Source organism: Colletotrichum tamarilloi, assembly GCF_030869305.1.
Source record: "Colletotrichum tamarilloi strain Tom-12 chromosome Unknown Scaffold_104.1, whole genome shotgun sequence".
Taxonomy (NCBI): domain Eukaryota; kingdom Fungi; phylum Ascomycota; class Sordariomycetes; order Glomerellales; family Glomerellaceae; genus Colletotrichum; species Colletotrichum tamarilloi.
In genome coordinates, this window is record NW_026849487.1 from 1 (window position 1) to 18,105 (window position 18,105).

At 51.5% G+C, this 18,105-nt stretch overlaps 6 protein-coding genes across 6 annotated transcripts; 4 read left to right on the forward strand and 2 right to left on the reverse strand.

Annotated features, from left to right (window-relative positions):
* Positions 1–305: 305 nt before the first annotated feature.
* CTAM01_13732 (oxidoreductase family protein) lies at positions 306–1,427 on the reverse strand (the record flags this gene model as incomplete). The annotated part of the gene is made up of 1 exon (XM_060529734.1): positions 306–1,427. One exon carries the CDS (start codon positions 1,425–1,427, stop codon positions 306–308), a length of 1,122 nt encoding a protein of 373 aa, XP_060375647.1.
* An 852-nt stretch (positions 1,428–2,279) lies between these two features.
* On the forward strand, positions 2,280–3,601 carry CTAM01_13733 (oxidoreductase family protein; the record flags this gene model as incomplete). Its single annotated transcript, XM_060529735.1, has 4 exons — positions 2,280–2,357; positions 2,418–2,832; positions 2,891–3,080; positions 3,157–3,601. The coding sequence occupies 4 exons, from the start codon at positions 2,280–2,282 to the stop codon at positions 3,599–3,601; spliced, it is 1,128 nt and encodes a 375-aa protein (XP_060375648.1).
* A 1,560-nt stretch (positions 3,602–5,161) lies between these two features.
* On the forward strand, positions 5,162–8,339 carry CTAM01_13734 (fungal specific transcription factor domain-containing protein; the record flags this gene model as incomplete). The annotated part of the gene is made up of 4 exons (XM_060529736.1): positions 5,162–5,281; positions 5,782–5,962; positions 6,204–7,625; positions 7,678–8,339. 4 exons carry the CDS (start codon positions 5,162–5,164, stop codon positions 8,337–8,339), a joined length of 2,385 nt encoding a protein of 794 aa, XP_060375649.1.
* A 634-nt stretch (positions 8,340–8,973) lies between these two features.
* On the forward strand, positions 8,974–9,866 carry CTAM01_13735 (uncharacterized protein; the record flags this gene model as incomplete). The annotated part of the gene is made up of 3 exons (XM_060529737.1): positions 8,974–9,156; positions 9,243–9,282; positions 9,343–9,866. 3 exons carry the CDS (start codon positions 8,974–8,976, stop codon positions 9,864–9,866), a joined length of 747 nt encoding a protein of 248 aa, XP_060375650.1.
* Positions 9,867–14,039: 4,173 nt separating this feature from the next.
* On the reverse strand, positions 14,040–14,177 carry CTAM01_13736 (uncharacterized protein; the record flags this gene model as incomplete). The annotated part of the gene is made up of 1 exon (XM_060529738.1): positions 14,040–14,177. One exon carries the CDS (start codon positions 14,175–14,177, stop codon positions 14,040–14,042), a length of 138 nt encoding a protein of 45 aa, XP_060375651.1.
* A 2,549-nt stretch (positions 14,178–16,726) lies between these two features.
* Positions 16,727–17,386, forward strand: CTAM01_13737 (uncharacterized protein; the record flags this gene model as incomplete). The annotated part of the gene is made up of 1 exon (XM_060529739.1): positions 16,727–17,386. One exon carries the CDS (start codon positions 16,727–16,729, stop codon positions 17,384–17,386), a length of 660 nt encoding a protein of 219 aa, XP_060375652.1.
* Positions 17,387–18,105: the final 719 nt, after the last annotated feature.

Here is an 18,105-nt window from a genome sequence, read left to right on the forward strand (position 1 = left end):
CGATCCCAATACGAAGTTCGCGAACATCAGGGATATCCATCGGGCTCAAATCGAAGCGGGTGAAAAGGAGGTTATCACGGCTGAATCCAGCGACTCTGAATGCCCTAGTGAGGCTGGCAGCTGTATTGTAGTGGGTGTGGTTGAGGATCAATAGTTAATAGTAATGAGGAGGTTGGGTTGTGATCCCATCGTTTTTGTGGTGCCAGAAACAGGGGGGTGCCAGGAAGTGGGTATGTTGACTTAAGTACTCGCGGTTGTTCGATTTTGCATTAATGGTGTCTAAATCAAATATCTGGCCCCCTGATTTACTTCAATTGAACATGAACGGGTTTGCCCTCGGAGGCGCACTTGTAGATAGCTGATACGACACCAAAATTGAACCCGAGCCTGCTCCTGGACAGAGCAACGCTGTCGCGTCCCTCGATTAAATCGACAAAGGACAATAAGGGGCGTTGATTTGCGTCCTCCCACCCGAAAGCAGGAAACTTCTCTTCCTTAGCCTCGACTTGGCCGTTATTGTCGATATAGTGTACCAGCTTGAAGCCTTGCTCTAGCTCATCGACTTCATTCTTGTAGTCAAAAGTCGGGACCCATTCCCATGTCAGACCACCAGCCGTGCCGTCGATACTCAGAGCGACCTGGGCGTCTCCATGGAAACCGCTTGCTCGCTCCCAGTAGAATGGGATCACAGTACCGTCCTGAAGCTTCAAAGTCAGAGACGCGCCAGCATGTGTCTCGACAGAAATGACTGTCCCAGACGGGTCAGCACCGGTAGTTGGCGTGGCCAGCCAGGCATGGTTGACTGTGGCAGCGACTGGGCGGAGGACGTCGAAGAACATGGTGACATCGTAGACGCCCCAGTCAAATACGATGCCGCCGCCAGACTTCTCCTTCTCCAGAAACCATCTGCTCGACGGTTGATACTCGATTCCCGCGCGAGCTCTTGGCTGGCGGTTGATAAAGCGGGCATGATAGATAGACCCTATTCCACCCGTCTCGATTAAATGGCGGGCACGATCCAAAGCTGTATTTCCGAGATATCGAAAGCTGCACTCTCCAAAGACTCTATTGGCTTCAGCGCTAGCGGCTAACATCTCATTCATCTCCTTCTCGGATGTTGCCAGCGGCTTTTCGCAGAGAACATGGCGGTTGGATCGAAACGCGCATAGTGTTGCTGCGTGGTGCAAGAATGGAGGCACGGCCACCACGACTATGTCGCGCTCTTGCCCTGGAGAACTGGCGAGCATTTCCTCTGCATCTTCATAGACAGTAGCTTTGGGAAATTTGGCGAGCAATGCTTCCCGAGCATCTTTGGAGGGGTCTGCAGCAAAAAGCTGAACATCGTCGCCAAGGCTTTCCGCCGCAACGCCATGTCGCCATGCAATTGAGCCAGCGCCGTACAGGTAAACTCGCCAGGCTTGAGGCATTTCGTTGAATTCAGAGATTTCGAGAACGTGTATGTTTGGCAAAGATGAGGTTGTTCGTTGGCACTATCATGAGGTGCTTGGAGAAGGGACATTCTTCGCTAGGCCGTCTGGCCTAATGACCACGGTCGGTAGCGGAAAAGGAAACTCGAAGTATCATGCAAGCCCCGCCAATCCTTCCGGCTGTATCTTCAGGGTCCATGCAGGCTGATGATTTCGACTTTACCCTTCGCGATCCTTCGCGATCCTTCCCGTTTTCCGGGCGGGACGCCTCAGACTCAGGGGCCGGAGGCGACGGGCCGCCTGCTTCAAGATGGTGGCGCGCCCCTCAATTGTAGGATTTGACCGGATATGGAAGTTTTGCATATTTGAAGGTGCTTAGCTGATGTAAGATGCAATCCTTGCCGTTCCAGTAGAAATGCAAAGGGCTCCATGTAAGGTACCACAAAGCTGTATGCGCCGTCACAATGCAGCTTCCAGCGCGCGTAGGATGAAAAGATCTTTCGTCCATTCCGCCGCTTTGATCTTATTCGGGGCATGTTTGTGATTGCATCAGACGGTCCGCTTGTCCGGAGCCTGAAGTAGAGCTATCTTTCTCTGATCCTTCGGATAATGGCGGCCGCGACGCGCAATCCTTCGGAAACTTGGGGCGAGGCTCCAAGTCCTCGACAGCCGCCAGGAGAGGTGGGCCTTGCGTCTTCAACATTGAGGAAGGCACATTTGATTGACTGTATTGCTTATATGTTGTTGAATGTTGTATGACTTGTTCTTTTGGAGAGAAGACTAAAACAACCCAGCTTCGATCTGGCCGCCTGCAGTAAACCCTTCAGCCTAGCTCTCTCGCCGCCTCTCAAAATGGTCGGAGTAACAAACGGGACCAAGCTCAACCAGGTTCTCAAGGTCGGAGTCATTGGTTTGGGAGAGCTCGCGCAGGTTTGTCTTACATCTGAATTCATTTTTTTTTCTGCAGACACTAAAGCTTCACCAATGCAGGTGTCCCATATTCTAGTGCTAAACAGTTTGTCCACCCATTTTGAGATCACTTACATCTCCGATGTCTCTCAACAAGCCCTCGACCTCTGCACCAAAAAGGTCGCTGGCGGGTCACCCAAGACGACATTGAATGCTGAAGAGTTGATTACCTCTCCCGATACGGACGTTGTGGTCATCTGCAACGTTAACGCATTCCATCCTTCACAAGCGATCCTAGCTCTTCAGCACAACAAGTATGTATTCGTAGAGAAGCCTCTCGCACTGAACTACCGCGACCTTGATGCCATCATCGCGGCGGAGCAGACCTCTGAGGCGAAAGTCTTTGTGGGGTACCAAAGACGATATGCCGAATCCTTCCTCGATGCTGTGAAGGAAGTGGGAGGGATGGGAAAGATTGATTACATTCGCGTCAGGGGTATGTTAATGTTCGGTATGTTGAAGATTAGAGACCAGGCTGACAAGAGATACTGCAGATATCATTGGGCAAAATAGCTCTTTCGTAGACCAGTCTGGCACATTTCCTAAGAAATACACCGACTACCCGAAGCAAGATACGGCAGAGATGAAGTCTACCGAAGAGGAGATGGTCAAAACAGCGCTCATCAAGGAAATTGGGGTTGAGGCAACGCCAGAGTCAATGACGATGTTCAGGTTGTTCACAGGGTAGGTCACATCCCTGGGCAGAGCTGATCCAAAGGGAGAGTTTCCTTCTCGCTGACCCATCACGTCTATCTGATAGACTTGGAGTACATGACTTCTCTGCTTTGCGCGAGATGGTCGGCATGCCCTCACGAGTTGTGGGTGCCTCTCTTGGGTTGCCAATCTGGAACGTGTTGTTCCAATACGAAGGCTTCCCCGTCATGTACGAGTCAGGTATCATCGACGTACCCAGGTTTGACGCTCACATCGAGACCTACTCGCGAGAGAAGATTGTGCGCGTTGACTACGATACTCCGTACGTTAAGGGGCTTCCTATTACCATGACCATCAGGGAGAAAATCGAGACTGCCAAAGGTGATGGTTACCAAGAGAAAATTGTCAGGAAAACGTATGAGGATCCCTTCACGCTTGAGTTTTTGGACTTTCACTCTTGTGTGACGAAGAAGACTATCCCGAAGACCTCGGCCGTGGATGCTCGGGAAGACTTGGACTTGATAAAGATGATCATGCAGAATGCCTACTAGTGTACCTCACTTTGAGAATTGAGTCCGATCTATCCAAGATCAAGCTTTGCAAAACAACGAATGATTCCGCGACTTCAGTATTGCTGAAGCTACCTTAGGTATCTATGTGATCGGCTATTTGGTTAGTCGGCTTCCTCTTTCCAGCAAGGCAAAAGACCCGCAGAATAACTTCATTGGAGGTCGTATGATTAAACTACTTGAAGAAAATAAAGTCAGTACACTCAGTGGTCACAGACGCAAATTTGTAAGAAATTGTCACTGGGGCCGCACGTTCCGAACTACTTATGCAACGCTGTTGTTCTCGGTATGTGCAGGCAGAGGTCGTAATCGTACGGAAGATTGCAGCGCCATTTACGACTCATTCAGTTGATGCCGGTTACCCGGCCACCTCGCCGGGTCAAAGGTGTCGGTCTGGCCTTGATATTTCTCAGATTACTCATCTTAGTACATACTACAAAACCTTGAGAGTTCTGCCTCCTTTTACCATCTCTTCCGTCTATCTATTAATCTCATCAAATGACATGCCTCTGTAATTGAAATCGGGCAAGTCTACCCAGCCTTAATAAAAGACAATCAGAGATCAACAAAGCAGCCGTAGGTGAAGGGGAAAGTAAAATAGAGTGTTCTCGGTTATTATGTGGGACCTTTACGGACTCGCAGCTTACGACTGGAAGACCTCGTCTCCGCTTGCCTGTGACTTTCACAACACATCTTTTCCGAAAACGAGGAACCAATCACTCACAACAACAATTTCAAAGTCCTTATAGACGCAGATGATTTCTCCCTATTTTATAGCGAGCATAGTACTTGAAATTATAAGCGCGTGATCAGGTTAGTTAAGTCAGTGGCCTCCTTCCAGATATCACTCGGTACAGGATTGATTCCATATGCCCAGGACCTCAGGACATATTTGGTTAGAGGAAATTAGTATTTACTTCGACTTAGGATAACTGTCAATCTGCGTGTGACGTAAGGTGGAAGTCTCCAGAGGCCAACTGCCGTTGTGGTCAAAAGGATGAATTAGTGAAATCTCCCTCCATGACTAGACGTGTGCTCCTTACGTGATTACATGTATCCACATGGACTCCTTGCGTGATTATATATATTCGAGCTGCTCCTTTGTTTCTTGTGTTCCCCTGCTTTGCCCTTACTGACCTCCTTACGGAAGGGCACTGACAATAAGAAATTATTTACATTTGTCAAATCCATTGTGTTTGACCCTTCTCGAGTGAGGTATGACTCGGTGCAACCCTAGTAAGAGGATACACATAAATTGGGTGTGGACTGAGGCGGCATGTTTGTTGGACGCCATGAGTAATGCAGTATACCCCCTCGATTATACGAATAGTAGATCGACAGATGCCTCTCTATCTCAATTGCGCAGCACGAGTAATACGGCACTCATGTCCTGGAAAGTCCATGCGGCACACGAAGCAGTTACAGACGAACTAATCAATAGCGGAGCGTCTGGCATTCTACAAGTAGTAAAGTATTTAACAGAAACCAAGAATCTCTTGCCAGCGTCTTCATACTCATTTCCACCATAACCAGTTTCACATCATGAAGTTCACCGCCGTTCTCCTTTCTGCTAGTGCCCTGTTATTAGGCTCGGCCAATGCGTGGTGGTGTACCGACTATGGAAAACAGGCTAATCATCTGAGCTGCAAAGCGCTTTACCCGGTATGATGGCACCACTGCACATTGTGTGACTGTAAGATCCTTTACTCATTTTTATCGTTTTTGACTAGGAACGAAATACCTTTTGTTGCAGTGCAGCAGAAGGAGGAGACCGACACACTTGGAGAGGAGACTGCATGTTAGCGGAGGATACCCCTTGTGGCGAAGGTGGTTTTGAGGGCTGCGTAAGTGATTTCCAAATTTTCGGGAATGATAGAAGATGAGTGCTAATATTCCGGTTCAGTGTTTGTAGAGAATCAGCGTTGATAAACTTTTGGGAAATATTTGGCCTTTGTATGCGTGATTCTGGGTAGGTAGCTTTAGAGCCTTAAGTGCGAAACGACACATGCTCAGCGAACACTTAGCAATATACTTGCACCATTACAAACCTTTAACTGAGGTCAGCTTCTCATAATCGAACCTCACCAGATCTTGCCTGGGAGAGATCTAGAGGTAGATGCAAGAATTTATGTGTGTGATCTTGGAGACGAACTGGTCTTCAGCGGTACGTCATCGGCCTTTCCGTTTTGGGCTGGTCCGATCGCCGCAATGCCGGCAGCCCCGCCAGTCGATATGTTGTGAACCGCCGCCACGCAAACCCAAGCCCGCCAGGTCTTCACCTTCATGCCGACAGAATGCTCAAGCTCAAGTTCGTCAACACCACTAATGTTCCCGTTCAAAAGCGTAAAATTGCGTTACATGCGTGTGATACTTGTCGGAGACGAAAAGTGAGTCAATCATCTTACCAGTTCCCCTGCAGGTGAAGTCGTAAGAGAGACAGACTTGGACCATGGTCCTTGCTGGGTGCCATTCGGGATGCCTGATTAGTGACCAATCGGAGTGCGGTCTCGCCGCGATACCTTCCCTTTCTGGTTGAAGAACAGAGTATTGACGGATTTACAGAAACGATGTGTTCATCCACTAGGGGAAGGGGAGTCTCCGCCTCCGCACGGCGTTCACTGGAGGAAACGGGGCCAAACATCGGGGCCGGCCACTTCCGCCGAGGATGGTTCGCCGGATGATGTGGCCGTAACGCCAATAGGTCCGTCTCTTCATCATAGGTCAACTGTAGAAGCGGACAGTGGTTCAGGTGGAGAGATCGTTGGCGGTGATGATAACGATGCCGGCGACGATGATCAGACAGCCGACTCGATTCATGTTGCAAACTTGGAGCCTCCTGCCCAGAACTCGACGTTTCCAGTTAAGCAGCCTCGACGTCGTTCCGGTCATGCAGATCCTCGGGGAGGGCTCATACGACTCAACAATAACAACACGGGAACTCCTGCTCATGGCCGAGTACCTTCGATCGGGACAGCAGTGGTTCCCATTGAGAGCCCAGCAGTTCAAGCGACAGATTCAACTCATATCTCAACTCCTGGGGACAAAGCCCAACCAGCAGATTCCCACTCGAACCACAATGACGACAGGTTTGTAGGCGACTTAAATCCAGAGGGTGCATTCCTAGCGGACAGTCCAGCAACAAGTCGCGGTCATGCCGAATCCAACGCCGTTGGCGTTTGGTATTCTCGCAGAAACAACGGCGGTAGCCTCACACCAGAACTTGCATCGGCAGTCTCGATAGACCATGAAGTACACCAGTTTCTCGCCGTGTTGCCGAAAAAGGAGGATTATGAACACCTCGAAAAGATCTACATTCGAGATGTTCATCGGATTCTACCCGTCATGAATCTCGACATACTCCGGACGCCAACATCAACAATATCCCAGGTTCTCTGCAAACAAGCCATATGCCTAGCTGCCGGCTCAAATCCGAGCGCTAGACCCTACTTGACACTCGGGAAAGACTCGTCGGCCGTCTTGAGCTACTCAGAATTCGCACTTCGCCTTTCCTCTGCCATCCGGAAAGCACTCAGCCTCGGCTTGGTAAAGGACCGAGTCCAAGCCGTCGCCATCATGGTGATTCTCTCCCTATACACCCACTTCTCGCAAGATCGCCACCTGTCTGCCGAGCTGGCGGCACAGGCCGTCAGCAACGCCCAGACAGTGGGACTTCACCTCCAAAACCCGCCTGCTAGGTCTGAGGATCCGTCGTATTTAACCCGGCTTTTCTGTTGTGTTTGGGCTATGGATCAGCTCAACGCCGCTTTCCACGGGCGGCCGGTGATGATACACGAAAGAGATTTGGGGCGCGATATGGTGGAGTGTATTCGAGAGCAAGACAGCTGCTTCCGACTGTTTCTCGAGATTGTGGTCTTGCTCGGGTGCATCATCGACCTGTATCGCCCGGCAGCAAAGAACACAGGCTGCGTTGTCATGGAGGATTTCCCAAGCTTTGATAGCCTCGTCGAAAAGTCAAAGGCTCTCGGTGTTGAATCTCGTTTGTTGGGTAAGTCTAGTCCAACTTCAAGGTGTCTTGGATGAAGCTGATTGTGTCACAGCTTCCATGGAACTTCTTTATCATGGCATTGGCATACTATCATGCCGGATTCCCGTTGGTTCAACAAGATCTGAGCACCTTTCGCTGGCACTCAACCGACAAGCTCTCTCCGCTATGAAGATCACAACCATCATTGAGGACTTCGGCAACACGGTATCGCACATGACTTTCGTACCATACGCCGTATCTCTATCCCTGCGGGTCGCATATCGAGAACTACGATCATCCAAAGTGCCAATGTTGACAGCGAGATCGCGACGACAGCTCCAGTCAACCTGCAAGACACTACGTGGAATGAGCAGCATGTTCAGGTCTGCCCAGGTCATGGTCGATTTAGCGGAACAAGTGATCCAAGAGATAGACCAAGTCTGCACCAACGCCATGAATGAGCAAAACGGGTCCGGCTCAACAAATGCGCCAAATACTCCTCGGCAGGACCAAACAGTATCACATGACGCGCCTGCTGTAGGCATCAGCAATGTTGATGACGGAAACTGCCCGCCAAACAGTGATACTATGCCCGTCTTTGACCCTTCCCTCTTCGAGGGGCCCGCAGGTTTTGATGTTTTTGAATTCTTTGACCCTGGCGATCTCAACGCCATCGATGCGATCTTGGGAGGCGATGCTCCGCCAGGCATTGGGCCAATGGGCTCCTTTATTTAAGTTGTTCTTACTTTGAATCAGAATGGAGGTTTCTACCAGGCCTCGTGTTTGCCGCACATGGCCTCGATGTGTGATGGGAAGCGACTGGTCTTTTCTAATCCTTCTCGATCAAGGAGCTTCACGTCCCTGGCGCATCAAGGATTGTTTGAACGTGTATACGAGTCACTGGTGCTGCCAACATTTGAGGCTTCATCACCCAAATATCCATTATTCAATTGCTCGCGGACATGCGATTCCGTAATCCCAAAGTAATGTCTCTTGATAGCTGATAGCTCAGCTACAATTCAGATATTCAACTTATCCGTGTGATCTGGCAGCAGTTTATAAATTCGGCTAAAATGGCTCAATAGCGTGTATCAGATTCTAAGTGTTTGGATAAATGGCACTTGCAGCTTCATTTTTCCCGCTATGCTCTCTTATTAACTGCCCAATAACATGCATATATTTAGCACATGGGCTAACTTCTTCGACTCCGTTGTGAATCGCAAGGAGACGTTTCTACATTCCTTTTCATGGGGTTTTTTGCCTATAAAACCCCACTATCGCCTGTTTGCTGCTCCTAGCAGACTACTAAGTAGGTACTTATTGCAATGATATGATAGACTCCATCTGAAAATCCTTATTAGTGCTCATCATGGCGTCTTACGCCATAGTTTTGCTTGGCCTCTTGGCCATGAGCAACGCCGCGCCTCAATTCGCAATAGGAGGTGGCTCTACAATTCTCGTCCCTGGTGGAGGAGCTACCTCACCTAACCCAGTTGGCCCCATCCTGCTTCCTCCTACTGACAGCCCGGAAGTCAAGCCTGGTAAGCGTGATGTAAGAAAAGTCCCTCTCTATGCTTGATCATGCCCACTTTGAGGTGCCCCTGATGTCAGTCTGAATCTTCCTAACTTCCTACACAGCTTGGTGGGCCTTTTCTCGAGCGCAAATTGTCTTCGTCAGGTACATACTACGACCACGGCCGTTTTCGGTGCCTAAGTTGATAACATGAGAATGACCTAGACACTCCTATGAGACTATCGCAAGCTTTGGCTGAGCGCGCGGAAGATCTCAATACCCTCAAAGAAACATATTTCACTCTCTTGGAGCCCATTGTTCATGGGACCAAACCCTCTTTCGGAACTTATATGGTCCTCCTACACATGGCCGACATCCTCGCGAGCAAGGGAGTGGAAGTAGACACCATCACCCTTGGCGAAGCAACGACCATATTCAGCCCAACCACGAATACGAAGCGTCAAATTTTCGAGATTGGCTCTTGCAAGCCATCTGATCTAATTAGTCTCCGCGCAACTCTCACGAGTCTCCTTCTCATCTACAGCAACACCCCGCCCTTTGAGATTTGGAACCTGGACCAAGCAATCATCGCGGCGCTCAAAGCCTGCAACGAGGATGTCATTGTCGGTCCCATCATCCCAGACAAACCCATCCCCGGTGAACCCCTCGTTCCGGACAAGCCGGTCCCAGGCAGGCCCGTGGTGACCCAGTCCCCGGTGCCTGGGGGTCCGATCAAGCCAAGTGATTAGGCGACCGCCTCGTCAAGGGCATGATGCCAGAGTTTTGAACAGACGAGATGGAAGAAGATAAGGTTGTGTGACCGCGCACGGTGGACGTCAAGAACCTGTGCCTGACAATCCGGATCCGAGAAAAGAGGATGTCCGTAGGGAATCAAGGAAACAATTCGAAGGTTTGATGAGGAGGCTTATTCGCAGATGTTACTGCGTGCTTATTCATGGTGCAAGTAATCAGGTTTACCGTGTTATTTCTTTCATGAACACCTCTTCTTCGCTTTTTCCAAGAAATGCTTGATTGACTTAAGCTCATGGTTCTGAAATCGTAATAATAATGGTTTCATGTTTGCTGAAAGATGGTATCAATGCGGCCAGCCCTACGTAAATCGAGCATCCGACATCGCAACTCCCTTTTTGGTCTCTTCTGACACTTCCGACGTCCGCGACGATAGATCGAAAGATGGAATGGTATGTAAATAACGATAACACAAACCCTTGTGGTCCATCTGGTCTGCTTCGTCCAGACCTTGAGTTCATCCTCATCTCAAAACAAGTAAGAAATCAATGAGACGGGTAAGAGATTCATCCCATGGCCGCCGGAAGGAGTCGCAAACGAGTATCAGCTATGGCTCCCTTGCGTCGCAGAAACACCGAAGCTCCCGACAAACCTCACGAACAAGCCCTGCCTACCTCGAAGACAAATATGTCATTGTAAGAGACAGACCACGACGGGATGTTTCGAACCAGCCTGACCTCCCAGAATCCATTCTCGCAACTCAAAGGCATCTATCCTTGACCTCGCCGGGTCCTGCTACCGGACCCTGTTCTAGAAGAAGTGCATGATAACTCAAAAAGGACCCCCAGCAACCTGTCAATGTCTCAACACTGCGGAAGCTATCTCAAGTGTGGGAAGAGAAAACTCAACCTTATTCCGCGGAGTCCCCATCTTCTGTCTTTCTCTCTCCCGAAATTCTCCTATTTCGGCCTTGTGGGCCGAAGTCTCCCAAAAGCTCATCACGAGGACAGCCAGCCCTGTCCATTGTCCGAGGTCGCTCCTGGACGATGACCTCAAAGTCAAAAGAAGATTCAACAGAGAACGGGAGTCCCTATCCTCGACGGTCACGTTTCACACGAAACTTCCAACCGAACGCCGGCCATCGTGCCGAACGAGCACGGAGCAAGGCCGTAGACCGCGAGCCTTTTGACGTCGGTATGGAGAGCCCCAGTTCCCACTAAAAAGCTTACCCGACTCCGACCGGCCGTAAAAACCTGGATGGCGGTGGAGTTGACGGACGCGGGAGGAGGTTAAGGTCAGCCACCACCACCGCCATAGCAATTTTTCCTTCTCGGATTTCCGAAAACGATGTTTCTCATCTGCCATCTTCCCTACCTACACCCAAACCAGAAAGCCAAACTTTCGAAGTGCGCTTGCTACCACGCTGACAAAGACGCCCGCAGGCTGAGGTTCCATCGTCCATGGTGTAACCTTTTTTCCGACCGCTGCAAACGGATGAAGCGGGTGAAGCGGAATACTATGCCACGAGGTCTGTTGCGACGCCTCGCAACGCCGTCTCTGGCTGCGCCGCGATCAAGAACCTAGATAGATCTCACGAACCGGCGCCGGGCGAACGAGTCAGTTTCTCACCAAACGAAACGATACCATCGCCGAACCATCGCGGCTTCATCGCGATCGTTTCCTCTCCCTGCAGAATCTCGGGGCCCATAACATGTTCTCAACTTCTCTCACCTTACCTAGACGCCGCTAGTGTTAACATCACGCTTTTTATCACGCCGCGAGAAAGCCAGGACGTAACGGATGCGACCGCTCATCAAGGGATCGTGGCCAAAGGGGCAACAGCAACATTAACATACGACCAACATGTCTTTCATAACAAAAGTGTAAACTTTCCCGTTGCTTGCGCTCAAGACCATGCCAAGCCAAACACCATCATTCTCCTAAATCTACAAACACGCGACTTCGGCGCCTTCCGCGACGAACGCGTGCTTGCAAGAAAGCAAAAGCATCTGCCACCATCTACAACTCAATCCATCTCATAATTCCATCTCACCATCATTAACTTCGAGCAATGAGAGAACAGAGTTTGGATACCCTCACTCCGTGACACACTAACCGTAGGATATGACCACGCCGTGACGGCGTGGTCCTAGCGAAGCGCAAGAAGCGCACCATGACGAGACGAGTCATGGTGGCCCAAACTCTTCTCCTCGACGCGCGCACGGGGAAAAGGACCCTGCCATTCAATACATTTTGTGCCAGAGTTCACGTCGAACGTGATGGTTCCTGAAAGTCAATCACGGCCCTTGATGGCAGATGACGACCTGCCGTGAACACGATTGACCACAATAGGTCGCCGTGCACTTGCAGGATCCCGCGGTTTACCAACGGTACGGTTCTCGGCCATAATAGTGGAAATACTGCTGCTTGATGACTCAAATGAGGCTCTCAGACTCGTGGCCTCTGCGGCGTCTGGCGTCATGGTATGAAGATTTGTGTGAATATCTGCGGTCCGTGCCAACGCCGCCTCTCCTTAACAGCCCTTACGACATATTGGCAGGGCATAGGGGTCCTCTTCTCAAGCCACATCCAAGCGGATGGGAACGAACATCGTCATCCTCTCCATAGTTCATGAGACCGGCCACGTACATCAAGGTCTATCCAAGTCCATCCCAAGCTTTGCCCTTCCTCTTGCGTAAAGAGGGGAGGAAAGTCTCCCAAAAGTGTGAAAGTGCACTGCTCACCCCGCGGCTCCAGACACTTACTCCAGCCAACTGTCGCATCATTTTAAGATGGTGTGCCAGAAACGATTTGTCCGCCTCACAGAAACACCAGACGGCACTTACAAAGCAAACTCGGGGTCGATCTTAAGCAACCACGCTGCCTACTATAGTCCCACAATGGCCTTCTCTAACAGCTTCAACAGCTCATACGAGAGCCAATATGCTACCACCCATCGTGCTATACCACCTTTCGCAGGCATCGAGATACCTTCCAGGCTCCTGCAGATGTTGTTTTCTCCGTGCATTGCCCCGTGCTCCCTCCCATGATGATGGCTCCCCGTCCCCGAACCCATCTTGATGACGCCCGATGCCAAAGCACCTTCATTTCTTGGCGCCGCAGCCAGTGACACACACACGGAACCAAAGCTAGCGTCCCATCCCCCCGCCCATAGCAAGTGATTCTCTGTCTCGTGTGTCTATGAAGGCAGGCCTAGACCTCTGTGGCCTTCACACCTTTTGGCGACTGGTGTGTAGAACAGTACGGTAAGTTCCCGTGTGACCGCAAACGGCTTTGCCTGAGCCACATCATCAACACCATCCCTCATCTCTTCCCAGCCATTTGGGTGTGGCTCCGCCCTCTCCGGCCGCACGGAGTGGGTACCGCGGAGTGGGGAATAAGCTCCTTCAACGCCGTCTCTCGACGCGGGGGGGCCGCTCGCAACAAAAGCCGCCCGCCAGCCGGCGCGGAAGCGCTTAGATCATTCGACGCCCGCTAGAGAAACCGACTGCTCCCGGTCCCGTTTCCCAAGACGCCCAAGGTGCCAGAGAGGGCGTCCAGTCGTCGTGCCCCCCACCCCAAGAAGCCAACAGACAACCGTGCCAACCAGCCTAGTCTAGTGCGATGAGCAAGGCTTGGTAAAGACTAAGAGAGGAAGAGGCGGCACCGTGCGCCGTCCTTCGCTTAGTTGGTGTCGAGCCACTTGGACTTGGAAACACAGAGAAAGAGGGGACCCTGTCGGGTTATTTCTTTCGGTGATGGGGCCCTTTCCCGTGATCCACGAATCGTCTTAGCTCGGGGCACGGATACGAGACTATTGACAATGGCAAGCGACGTGGACAGCGGGCGGGCCGGCTTGGGGTGTGTGGCCCTTTCATCATGAGGCTATGCTTGGAAGAGGTTAGATACTCGCCAACACGGGCCTTCTTTTCCAATATGCCGTCTTCAGCGAAATATCGGTAAGGTGGCACTGCTGGGAGGGGCGTTTTGTGGCAGATGATGAACTGCCGTGCTCCCCAATATCAAAAAACTATCAAAACGTGTGTAGCTCTGTGGTTCAAGCCACCGCCCCGTCCACATCCATTGCCTTGAAGCTTTCCGCCCCCAGCCACGCAAGCCACCGCAGTATGATCGTCAAGGCGGCCTTTTCAGCTTCTCATTCCCGGCCGGCTTCAACTTTTGGTCAATGCCATACGATACCTTACCCTCGGGATGCCCATCTCTGTGGCCTTCCATTGGTCAGCCCTGGAGGGGTCGCTGCGGGAATGGCTGACACCGGGCTCGGAAGCGGCTCGGGTTCTTGACCTCATGGCGTTGTTGGAAAACATCAGACGGCGGCTGTCAGAGGGGGCTGTGCATAGGCAAGTAGGGTTCAGAAACGCTCGAGGGTTTAGGTAGACGCAGAGAAGGTCTTCAGGTACGCGTATGGTGAGGCAGTCAACGTTCGAACGCTGGAGCTGGTGCTGGATATCCCTCATCGTGTGACGGCGGACGTACGTGTAAGCGTGGGTTGAACCCTCATGTTTTGGAGCGTCTAGGGATGAGGCTGGCAGACAGATCACGATATTTTGAGATAATACTCTTCGCTATAAGCTCCCAGAGTGAAGCCATCATAGCCCCGTCGGTTCGTTTGCATCTCTGTGGTGCACGTTAATCACTCGGCAATCTTGTGCACCGTTCTGACCTCGCGTGTTCAAGGATCGTAGATCTCGAACCTTGCGGCTAGTGACTGAGACATGGCAGAGACAATGGCACGATATGGCACGATAGGAAGCGCTACTGACGAACGATGGAGCCTATCCACTGATGATTTTCTCGTACCGTAGTTGAGTTTTGGCCGACGCCTCCAATAGCTTGCGGTGAGTGTGGCACCTTGAACGTCGCGGGCCCCATTTTCTCCCATCCATCGTCCATAACCTGAACTCTCAAGATCTCGATGTAAGACGGAACGGGCAAAGTGTCTCTCGTTCGCAGACATACTGCTAGTCTCACTTGGAGTCAACCGCGTGCTGATGTCTTTCCGTGGGCCCCTTCTAGTCTCTTTGTGTCTTTCTCTGCCACGCCGAAGATCTTTGCCCGAAACAAGGCCTGTCGTCCAGTTCCTTGGAAAGGCAAAAAGCTAGTAAGCTCGCAACACCGGATGCAGAAGCCGGAAGGGATGGGCGGGACTAGGTAAACGTCGTTGCCCTCTTGAGCGCCGGTGGTGTCTTTGGAGATCGGGGCGGCCATGTGCAATCGGGACTTTCTGTCATCGAAAAGTCCCCCATCTCCGAGCTAAGACGGCAGAGTCGCTGGTTGGGTGAGCGATCTGAGGCCTTGATTGGACGGCGAGTCAGCGAACTAAAGAATCGCGGAACGAAAACGACGCAATGGGCAATGTGGTCAGTGTCGAGATGGGAAAAGTGAGTGAGAATTGGAAGTCGAGGGGGGCATTGTTCTCCTAGGGCCCTAGAGTGACAATTGATGCACCAAAGATAGCATCCAGACTTGATGCGGTCCACCACACCTTGAGATCTTATCAAGCGTCTTCCATGTTCAGTACTCGCCACTTGGAGACTTGGAGACAGAGGCTCTGTGCCAAGCTGATCGTTTTGTTCGGTAGCGACGGCATAACTCCAAGTTTCTGGTAATTGTTGTGTTCAACCCCTCTCGCTCCCACCCTCTGCCCCTCTATTCCGTCAATAAAGTCCCCGGCCGTGAATCGCCGGCCCCGTCCGTGCGAAGCGACTCTCTACGGCGGGACCCCGGGGCCGTGACGATGGGAACCATCCAGGCATGAGTATTTGCCACCGGCTCTGGCAAGGGCGGCCTTAGCTGTGTCCAATGTGTTTTGAAGATCTCTCGGCGGTAAGGGATGAATAACAACCACGCGGCGATCTACACAAAATCGCGATCGTGACGTTGATGGTGCTGCTTTCTACACCCTAGAGACTAAAGTGTTCCAGTTGAACACGGACTGTTTGGAAGCGCAACATGTTCGGCCGGACTCAGCAGTTTGCCAATCATAGTTTGATAAGATGGATTCACTGTTAACATCGCACCATGAGTGTCTCCCGAGACCACATTCTTCGAAATCCTCCAAGTTAGTAGACTTGCGATGTCTCCCTAGCCATCTATCGAACGGTGGGCGTTGCGACAAGGGAACGTGCGCAAACGTGCGAGCTTGGCCCTCCTATGCGGGTCTTCGAGATATCGAGACAGTTGACGTAGTTGATGACTGAGAGTTGCTCAACCACACTTCCACACTTCGTAACCTCGCGCGTCCACCTCAACGCGGGCTCCAAGACATGATGATTCAAAGTACCTACCTCCTCACCAGCCAAGCTCGTTCTCGCCTAGCCACTCACGAGCTCTCTGATTATAGGCACACTGACACAACCCTACCAACCCCTCACCGAGAGACAAGACGACGCCGAGAAGCAACAATTGCCGTGCGCCCTTACTTCCACCATGTCTCTCAGTCTGTCTCCAAAGATTACGCCTAGTATCACGCATTGAACATCGTACCAACGGCGCGCGGCCTTGGCAAACCAGTCCTGCGACTCTTCAGTGTGCCCACCAGTTCGGTTTCTGCGGCCGCAAAAGGGCACTCGCTCAGTCACTGCCCGCTGCCTCGCCGCCGTGCCGTTCTCCGCATCTCGATCTGCAGTTGTCCATCCCATCCCTTGATCATCTACGGCCCCTGGTGGTCACCTTCCAGGCTTTCTAGAGGAACAAGAATATTGAACGCCCCCACCCGTTAGACGCGCCCTTCTTCATACTTCATCCTGTCCATACTGGGGCAGAAACCCGTCAATATCAAACCCATCATGCGCCATGCGCAGAAGCGGTCTAAGGTACTAGGTGTCATCCTAAGACTATGTGCCAAAGTGGAATAGGGCCCTTCAACTCTAGCCCCCCGGCCACGCCGCGGGAACGTTTCCGAACCACTTCAACAACTACCGGCGCAAGCTGGCGGGGGCCTGGAAAAGCGCAGTTCGCCAGCCCAGTGAGCCCACTAGATGCAAGTGCAAGGGGGAGAGGAACAAAAAAGACCGCAAAGGCCAGTGAAGACTTGCCCATGATCCATCATGTTAGTGGCTCCGGCTGTTCGTTGTTCGTTTTGTCTCCATCACAACGAAGAGCTCTGGCTTATCGCCACCATGAATTGCGGGGAGGAGGAGGTGACAACGCTCAGCTCAATGCAGGCAAATGTCGAGAACAGATTCCATCCCACCCAATCACGTTTGGGAAATACACCTTTTCTCTGGCATCTATCAAGCCACGCTGTATCCCGATAGATCTGTCGTTTCCCACCTTGTCCAACTCGAGCTGGGGCCTAGACCTTTTTCCCTCACCGCCCCCTTCGTGCCTCCGTCCGCTTGCGGCCTGCGGCTTGCAGCGAAAACCCGGCATATCGGGTTCCGCATTAACTGACTTGTCACTGCTGCAAGAAACGAAAAATAGTTGCAGGGGTTGTTCGCGAGGGCCTCAAAGCAGAGGACGGTATGGCCAACCCGGTCTTGTCAACCAAATGTAGAAGTCTTCAACCAGTTTTTGATTATGCCAAATCCGACAGTATGCATCCATTGCATTGAGACCGCCCGCGAATTGATTTCTCGATATCCAGAGAAAGACAGAATAACCCTCGTCGGTGCCCACAACGACCGCTACGAGGAACCCAAACCAGCAAACAGGAGCAGGGGCCGGATGAGAAAGCGACTCGCCAACCTATGCCCTTTCCAATGATCGACACCGCAGCAGAGCAGAATTATTGCCTTCTCCCAAACGCCCAAACCCTGTCTCCGTTGCTTTTTTATCCCACCCCATTTTCAAAACGCGGCCAAACTCTATCACAAGTCAAACGCAAAGCTTGGCCGGAGCTGTCAAAAAGATAGATTAAGAAAAGGACGATAAGTTGATAACCCCCAGTTTCCGCAGTCCAAAAGGCACGAATAGACGGCCAAGACAATGATAGAGTTCTCGATCGTCTACCGGGGAAGAGCCCGTAGAGATAGCGACCAACCCAACCTATGAAAAAGTGTGGATGGGTGGGAACCATAGACACAGCAAGAGAGACTTCGGACTCTTGAGATTGGCTGACAACAAGTCCAGTAAAGTGCCAACTGATGAATGCGAGCTTCTCGCTTGTCAGGTCTAGAGCGTCGCCAACTGCAGTATCAGCAGATCTTTCAGCCAGGAATGCTATCGTTCTCCATCATAGACCGAATATGACAGTGCCACACCGCATCAAGCTCC